This window comes from Podarcis melisellensis (assembly GCF_964234715.1).
Source record: "Podarcis melisellensis genome assembly, chromosome: 7".
In the NCBI taxonomy this organism is placed as follows: domain Eukaryota; kingdom Metazoa; phylum Chordata; class Lepidosauria; order Squamata; family Lacertidae; genus Podarcis; species Podarcis melisellensis.
The window spans coordinates 85351912-85360934 of record NC_138539.1 but is presented as its reverse complement, the minus strand read 5'-3'; the positions used below and the strand labels follow the sequence as shown (position 1 = coordinate 85360934).

The 9023-nt window shown below is 47.1% G+C and overlaps 1 protein-coding gene across 1 annotated transcript; it reads right to left on the bottom strand.

The window, feature by feature from the left end:
• Positions 1-881: 881 nt before the first annotated feature.
• Positions 882-8491, bottom strand: MGME1 (mitochondrial genome maintenance exonuclease 1). The gene is made up of 5 exons (XM_081919141.1): positions 8361-8491; positions 7230-7833; positions 3596-3815; positions 2066-2198; positions 882-1576 (listed from the first exon to the last, which is right to left on the bottom strand). Exons 2-5 carry the CDS (start codon positions 7753-7755, stop codon positions 1430-1432), a joined length of 1026 nt encoding a protein of 341 aa, XP_081775267.1. The 5' UTR covers positions 7756-7833; positions 8361-8491; the 3' UTR covers positions 882-1429.
• Between the last annotated feature and the right edge of the window lie 532 nt (positions 8492-9023).

The following is a 9023-nucleotide window of genomic DNA, read 5'->3' as shown; positions in this document are numbered from 1 at the left end:
TTTGAAAGCATGTTTTGTGTCCAAGCCTGTGGTGGCACTCCCTCTGTGGTCAATGCCCAGCTCCCACACCAACAGGACATCGTATAGCTGTGGAGCTTTCCATAGGCTTACTGGGGTGGGGTGGAGTGGCATAAGTCCCCTCCCTGCATCAGACTTCCCTCTCTTCTGGTAGAGCAGGACCTCAGCTGTATCCTCAGATGGCTCTTGGCTAGCTTTGGAATGGCACCCAAATTAGCAATAGATTTAAGTGTGGATTTCCACACAGCTATATAACCATATAACACTGGTCTTGAAAGACCTACACTGGCTCCCAGTACGTTTCCGAACACAATTCAAAGAGTTGGTGCTGACCTTTAAAGTCCTAAATGGCCTCGGTCCAGTATACCTGAAGGAGCGTCTCCACCCCCATCGTTCTACCCGGAAACTGAGGTCCAGCGCCGAGGACCTTCTGGCGGTTCCCTCGCTGCAAGAAGGCAAGTTACAGGGAACCAGGTAGAGGGCCTTCTCGGTAGTGGCGCCCGCCCTGTGGAACGCCCTCCCACCAGATGTCAAAGAGAAAAATAACTATCAAACTTTTAGAAGACACCTGAAGGCAGCCCTGTTTAGGGAAGCTTTTAATGTTTAATAGGTTATTGTATTTTCGTGTTCTGTTGGAAGCCGCCCAGAGTGGATGGGGAAACCCAGCCAGATGGGTGGGGTATAAATAATAATAATTAATTAATTAATGAATTAATTAGCTATTGAATCAGAGCTATGTCCTGGGAACACAATGTAATCCATCTATGCAAACCATTTTTCATTCAGGCAATGTCTTCCTAGAATATATTGTTTGTAGTCAGGTCACCTCAAAATAGCACCTCAACCGTTTGGAGCAAGGCGGCCAGCGTTTGTGCAATTTAAAATTTAATCTGCTGCTTGGAATATGATTCACATTATAAACTTTTCACGCAATGGAAATTACAGTGCAATCCCTCTACAGCAGGAGCAGTCCTGACCCCAGGGACGACTGATTTTGGTGTCAAGAATAATTCCACCCTCCTTTTTTTTTTTACAGTAGACCCAGCATAAGATATTTTCACCATGATGGGAGTTAATCACCTGTCATGGATGCAAAAGAGAGGTGGGAAGTGCCAGCTGGGGAACTCCCAAGGGAACCACCAGGGGACTGGGGGTGGGATGACAATGACTGGTCAGAGGGAGAAGGCACAGCTGTGCTCCCTGCATAAGAGGCCCAGGCAGTCCATTGTACCTCAGCTAAGCAGAATTAACCAGAAGGGAAATTCTGTATGCAACCACGGCTGCCAGAATGAGCAACTCTTAGCTTAATACCACCCACTATGTTTTCCTGGTAGGGCTTAGTTCTTCCATTTGCTTCAAAGTAAAAAAAAAAAATCAGTCTGCCTTAAAGGGAGCTTAAATTTAAAAAGGGTCACACAATTCCAAAGTCTTTCTCTTTATATTCTTCCAGGCGAAGCAGCCACTTGTTCCAGTACTGACAGCATAGCTCAGAGTCTATGTAATGTGCATGTGCAGGAGAACCATCTTTGTAGGCGACCACAAGGAGGCCACAGTCAACCTGAGGAACAAAGCAAGTTCAGCAGAAGTTATGCAAGCGAAATGCTCAGGAAAGTGACTTTTTTGTTCTAGACTTAGTCTTCGACTCTTTCTACAGAATGAATTTGCTAGACATGCACATAGAGCTAACACTACAGTGTGGATTGGGCAAGTGAGTGGTACAGGTCTCTGTGGGTGGAAGAAGCTTTTCCTACTAGCTCAGTCCTTATTCAGGCAACTTACCTGGTTTCCTTCTGGAGGAGGGCAGGAAGAGGCCTCTCTTACCCCATGCCCTTACAGAAACTAAGCAAACAAACTACTTTGCCCCAGCTCACCCAAGGTATAGGAACAACACCTTTTTCCCGCCCCACCCTTCACTGTCCTTATTTTTCTGGAATGTCGTAGGATAAAACGGATTCAGCTCCAGAATGAGCATGTGGAAATAAGAGACAGCAAGTGCAAAAACTTATTTGAATTGTCATGCTACTCAGCAGCTGCCCAGTTTACTGACCTGAAAGTTGTAATTGGCATCGTGGTTAATGGCTCCTATGTATGCTGCAACCTGGAGTGGATTGTCAAACGTATTCCGAAGAAATGGTTTCGCTTTCCCTGATGTCTTCCATTCAATTGCACATAATTTCCCACTTTGTGCCCAAGCGTAAAAAGAAAACACAGTTATGAATCAGCCAGCCAAAATGCTTGTGCTTTTTGCAGACCCTCCTTGCTGAGGGAGGGGGGTGAGGGCTTGTCCAACACCACACTGAGCAAGGGGCTCCCTGTTGGACAGCCCCTCTTCTCCAGCTCCCAGTGAGATGAGGCTGCTTTCGGTTGTATATATTCATCAGCGAAGTTTCTCATTGCTGACACAAGTGCTTCTAAAATCAGCACAGCATAAGAGAGCCCATCCCAGGGCCCAGGTGAAGAGTGGGGACTTGTGCTGCTGTTAGGCTGCAGAGCTTGTGGAAGCCACTCACTTGCCTAAGGCAGAGGCAGCTCCTTCTCCTGTTTTGTTACTTCAACAGAGGTGGCAATTTAGATGTGCCAAAGCTCTCTGGAGCCTCTCTCCTGATAGTCCCTTCATCTGATGAAGGGACTAAGGAATGTAGGGTCCTTCAAGAGTGAAGAACTGTGGACAAGTACCCCTGACGAGTGCTTATACACAATCTGAAGAGAAATCAGATTTAATGTATTTGTTATGTGCGCGTTTTAATTTTTTTTTTAAAAAAAAAGGTGCTTGTACTGCAGCTTTGCTGCCAAGGCAGCAAATAGTAGATAGCTTTACAGCAGTAAAATTTAAAAATGTAAAATCTATCAATCTACTACAGTGGTACCTTGAGTTGCAAACGCCTCAGGTTACGAACACTTCAGGTTACAAACTCTGCTAACCTGGAAGAGTGACCTCGAGTTGAGAACTTTGCCCCAGGATGAGAACAGAAATCGTGTGCCAGCAGCGCAGCAACAGCAAGAGGCCCCATTAGCAAAAGCACGCCTCTAGTTAAGAACAGTTTCAGGTTAAGAACGGACCTCCAGAACGAATTAAGTTCATAACTAGAGGTACCACTGTATTTGGCTATTATATCATTTTAAAAAGCACAAACCATTTAATGCATTAAATAAATATATGCAAAGGTGGCACAAAAGCAAGGTGGCAATGACTATGCAGAATCCCCCTACACTTTTTCTCTAAGTGGCCTGTTTTGCTGGTCTAGTAAGTACAAAGCCGCCAAATTTATTATTAGGGGAAAGGATGACCTAATTGAGTCACTTTGGGCAAGCTACCTTGGCTTCACTCTTGACTCAACTCCCAGAGTTTGGGAGAGGTGAATGGGATGCGGTCTCCTGTGTCTCAGTTTGCAGCATAGGGCAGGTATAAATCTAGATAGTTTTAAACATTTAGGGCACAAGGCACCTGGAGTTAAACACTTTTGTCCCATTGGTTTCAATGGGCAAGCAAAGCATATGCCTAAGTCAAAATTACTTTAAAGCATTTAACATGGTTTGGAGCGTTCACGTACAGTATTATGCAAAGTTAGCCACTCACCGATATTCTGCCACACAATCCACTAGGCCTTGGTAATGAAGGGTCTCATGCTGTACCGCACTTTCAAGGACTCTCACTCCAGTAACATGTTGCAGCACATGCTGCACACTTCTTATGTAGCCAGATACATTGGTGTCTTCTTCCTGCTCCACAGAGATTTCTTCAGCTAAAAGTAAAGTTTCCATGGCTGCATGGAATAATTTACCTTGTTGAAAGATATCTGCAAAACAAGAAAAAAATAATTATACCGAGTAATTATTCAAATTTTGGCTTTGCAAGGTTAATGCTGCAGACCATTTCACACATATATTGAACATATATTATTTCATAACCTGATTTATCGGAATTTGATGACTTGTAGATCGATGTATGAACTGCTGTGACTGAACAGTAGCATGTTCATATTCACCTACTATATATTTTGATGGCTTGAGAATTTGTCCACTATACAGAGTATGAAAGTAATAAAAACAAAAATGGGGGAAGACAACTTGGGGTGTCAAGAGAAGGGCAGTATATGCTGTAATGCACATTCAAGGACTCTCACTTAACATCTTATTAAATTAGGACTCATAGGGAAAATGCTTCATAACCCAAGACCCAAGGCACCTGACCCTCAATAATTTGTAAACAGCCTAAGCAACTAAGCATTCTGGTGCCAAGAATGACCTCATTCACAGTAGACTCCTGAAGAAAAGACCCTTCTACTCCCTTAGCATTGGTTCTCTGTGTGTTCAGACAGCTCTCAAGATATCATTGCCAAACTCTGCACAAGGGTTCCCAAAGTGGTCACAGCAGTTTTCATCAAAGTTGATCACCAGCCACCATTTTTAATCAAGATGGTGGTCCAAAATGTGACTCTAGCATGACTTTGGCCATTTTTTGATGTTAAGGGTCCAGTTTGATGTGGCTTCACCAATAATGGTTCCAACCTGCACCAATTTCTACTGAGCCATTCAGCTGCTGAAAACTAATAAAGTCTATAATGGGTGCCTTTTACCTGGATTGCACATTATGTCCCTTAACTATGGTTTGCTAACAATGGTTTGTTCATGAAAATAAGCCATGGTTTGTTGCTGGCTTACTAACATTAGCTATGACCTAGCGTTACAAGTGAAAACAGGCACCTGTAGTCTGCTGTGTCACCCCACCCAAATCACTTGTCAAACAACAAAGGTGCTAGACAAGGGTGGCTTGAAAATAAAGCCACACTCAGTTCCCAGCTCCTCTCACTGGTGCTTTTCCTGAAGCTGACATTGCTGGAAACTCTGCCTAGTAACTGGACTCCTTTTGCTACTGAACTCCACTCCACTTAAGCTGAGTCACAGCTGCAGCTTAAGCTGGAGCTGCAAACTTATTTGAACAATCACTTTGCAACAGCTGCATGCTTGACTGATTTTAGATGATGAATGAACCAAATTTGTGAGCATGCTGTGACCCTTAAATTTCATCCCTTGCTTAGCTTGTATCTGATGCAGTATCTGCGGCTGGAAAGGTTTTTAAGCCGCACCTGTCCTATGTGACCTTAATGTAAAGTTCTTGCAACAACAACAGAAACCCTTCTGGGTGTGTTATATTCATGCTGTTAGGATGGGGGTTCAAACAGATGGGCTTGCACAGTTGGAAAAGGGGAGGGAAGGGGATGTGTGTGAAGTGCTGTCTTGAAACAACTGCACTTTATCCCGGTAGGAAGAGCTCACAGATTTGATAGCAAAGCACAGAAAGAAAATACAGAGTGGGTGTTGAGCAAAATGAGGTTCCATTTCTGACACTGATTTGACTGACAGCTTAAACTTACTGATGTGTGCATTAGTAAAAGCTGTCAAGGCCTCCAGCAGCAGAGGGGTAGAGGAAAGGCAGTGGTGATTTTTTACTAAATTACCGTATTTTTCGCACCATAGGACGCACTTTTTCCCCTCCAAAAATGAAGGGGAAATGTGTGTGCGTCCTATGGTGCGAATACAGGCTTTCGCTGAAGCTGTAGAGCGAGAGGGGTCGGTGCGCACCGACCCTCTCGCTCTCCAGGCTTCAGGAGAGCCCCACCACCAGCCCCACAAGCCCGGGGGACAGCGGGGAGGCGGAACGCCGCCATCCCGCTGTCCCCCGACTTGGTTAGAAGGCTGGCGGGGGGAGAAGCCTGCTCCTCCCCGTCGCCAGCCCCGCAAACTCGGGGGACAGCGGGAGAGGCGCAGAGCGCCCTTCCCGCTGCCCCCTGACTTGGCTAGAAGGCTGGCGGGGGGGGGGGGAGAAGCCTGCTCCTCCCCGTCGCCAGCCCCGCAAACTCGGGAGACAGCGGAAGAGGCGCAGCGCGCCCTCCCGCTGTCTCCCGACATGGTTTGGAGGCTGGCGGAGGGCTTCCTCCTCCCCCAGCCCCGAAAGCTCCCAGAGCGATGCCAAAGCTGCGCGCAGCTTCGGCATGGCTCTGGGTCCCGTTCTGGGGGAGGGGGAAGCTCGGGCTTCCCCCGCCCCAGCCCCGCGTCTCCAGCCGGGAGACGGTTGCGGGGGGCTGCTTTAGCCCCGCGCGTGCTCTCCCGGCTGGAGAGGTGACGCTCGGCTATGGCAGAAGCCTCCATAGGCGCGCGTCACCTCTCCAGCCGGGAGAGGGTCGCGGGGGGCTGCTTTAGCCCCGCGCGCGCTCTCCCGGCTGGAGAGGTGACGCGCGCCTATGGCAGGAGCCTCCATAGGCGCGTGTCACCTCTCCAGCCGGGAGAGCACGCACGGGGCTAAAGCAGCCCCCCGCGACCCTCTCCCGGCTGGAGAAGTGACACGCGCCTATGGCAGGAGCCTCCATAGGCGCGCGTCACCTCTCCAGCCGGGAGAGCACGCACGGGGCTAAAGCAGCCCCCCGCGACCCTCTCCCGGCTGGAGAGGTGACGCGCGCCTATGGCAGGAGCCTCCATAGGCGCGCGTCACCTCTCCAGCCGGGAGAGCACGCACGGGGCTAAAGCAGCCCCCCGCGACCCTCTCCCGGCTGGAGAGGTGACGCGCGCCTATGGCCGCTGCTCCCTGACCTGCTCTTTGGGGCTGGTGGTGGGCTTCCCCCGCCAGCCCCAAAGAGCAGGTCGAAAGGAACCTGAAGCCTGGAGAGCGAGAGGGGTCGGTGCGCACCGACCCCTCTCGCTCTCCAGGCTTCCAAGGTAGCCGCCTGAACGCACCTTAAATGGCACCTTGTTTTAGAACGGGAAAACAAAAGGGGGAAAATTCTCCCACTCTCTGCGCAGAGCCTCCTGCCGCTTCGCTGAAGGGGTGCTGGGCAGAGAGCAGAAGAATTTTTTTCCCTTGTTCTCCTCCCTCTAAAACAAGGTGCGTCCTATTGTCCGGTGCGTCCTATGGTGCGAAAAATACGGTACATTGCTGATTATTACTAAACTCAGAACATGGAATCATTGATTAATTCGCCCCTTTTTTTCTTGGTGATTTCAATCAACCCACCCTAGGATGTTCATATAATATTTATATATATATATATATATATATATATATATATATATATATATATGGGTTTTGGTGTCCTCGGGTGTCTTCCCGTGTAAAAGTTGGGGTGTCTAGGCGACCCGTGAAAATCTACGAAAGCATATATATATATATATATATATATACACATATATATTCAATGCATTTAGTCATTGCTTACTTTTAGTGTATTCGGCAAAACCCTCTATCCCAAGTTCTAGAATCATCCGCTGTTTCCACTTCTCCAGATAAAAAGCTTGCTCCGCAGGCATGGTCTGTTGTAGAACAGCTGTCACAGTAGCCAAGTTTTTCCTTTGCAAACTGATTTGCAAAGGCTGTCCTGGAACAGCTTCTTGAGGCAAAGAGCTCTTACTGGGATTCATTAGAGGACTCCAGTTCCTACAAACTTTTGGTTCATCCTCCTGGTATGAGTTCTCATATTTCCTTTCTGGTCCATTTAGCAAGTTATCTTCTTCAAATACCAATTCAGGTCTTTGAGAACTGTCTTTGTAGGATGTGAGGTAGTTGATCAAATCTCTGTATTTTTCTTGGTCAATGTTTTCATACCGGATGGTTGTTTTTTTCTTCCCATAGAGAGAGCACGAAGCAGCAAGTGATCTAAACCTGAATCCTTCGTGGTTCACCATTCCTCTCAACAACATTGGGATTCTCCAACATTTTCTGTTAATGCAGAGAAATGAAATCATACTGCAAGACAGTATTTACAGAAGGCTGACTCCAGAAGATGTTTCATTGAGAAATGCTTCTACTTTCCCATAATTTTCCTATTAGATAAATATAAAAAGCTTTGGTTATTTGCTGTGTGCTGTCATCGGGTCTGCCACTACTACAATCAGGGTGATACATCAAATATGCTTCAGATAGCAGATTTTGAGGTAACAGTGAAGTGCAGCAAAGTATGACATATTCAAGAAATAATTGCATTTTACCAGCAAGAGGGGTACAATTTAATCCTAAAATGTATCGGGCTCTCCAACTACTATCATGTATTTTTAGCTGCACTGACAATTCTCTCTGAGGCACATTTCCTCAGAAGGAAGCGCCATTAGTATCAGAGATAACCCGTCCCCCCCCCCCCAAGCTGGGGCTCCAGCTGTTTTCGGACTACAAGTCCCATCATCCCTGGCCATGAGTCCTGATAGCTAGGGATGATGGGAGTTGTAGTCACCACGGTCGCTTTGGCAGCTGAATAAAGCCGGAGCCCTGAAGAAGAGCAGTCGGGATGGGAAGCGGCTGAGGGAAGAAGCTGCGTCTAAGCGGCTGGAGCGAAAGACAACTCCTTAAGAGCCACCTGAACAAGAGGCGGGAGTCACCCGGCTCAACCTCCACGTCCCGCGGGAGCGACGCCGGCCTCAGACAAACATCCCGACGGCCTCCTTCAGCCGCTCGCCTCACGACGTCACTTCCGCCCGCCTTGCCCGCCGGAAGCGAAGACAGGCGGGAGAGAAAGGAGAAGGATAGAGATAGAACATGGTGAATGCTACGCGCTGAAGGATATTCCGAGTTTCTTTTCTTTTCTTAATGTAAAGTGCCATTTATTTCATCTCCCCATGGGGAAAATAGTTTCTTAAAAAAAAATAAAAGCACCGTCAAAACGCTCAGCACATCCTTTCCCCAAGAAACCAAAGCCCTAAAAGGAAACATAACCAAAAATATTTTTGAACCGTAAAATGAACCCCCCTACACACACCCAGCAGAAGCCTCACTGTTCAGATATATATAAGCATTATGGGGGGAAAAGTACAGTAATTAGATCACATGATCCCACTAATTCATTGACAACTTTTAACTCAAACACTGAATATTATCCATTCAAAACAAAAAAAATTCCTTCCAGTAGCACCTTAAAGACCAACTAAGTTAGTTCTTGGTATGAGCTTTCGTGTGCATGCACACTTCTTCAGATATTATCCATTCAGATCAATATTGCGAGTTTCCGTGCATTTTTTTATTT

Bases quoted from the DNA above. Each gene is read 5' to 3' on its own strand.
- MGME1 (XM_081919141.1), bottom strand. From the start codon at position 7,755: ATGATTTCATTTCTCTGCATTAACAGAAAATGTTGGAGAATCCCAATG. The intron at 3,816-7,229 runs GTAAGCAATGAC...CTTGTTTTGCAG, and splicing joins TTTTGCCGAATACACTAAAA to ATATCTTTCAACAAGGTAAA. The intron at 2,199-3,595 runs GTGAGTGGCTAA...TTGGGCACAAAG, and splicing joins GATTGTGTGGCAGAATATCG to TGGGAAATTATGTGCAATTG.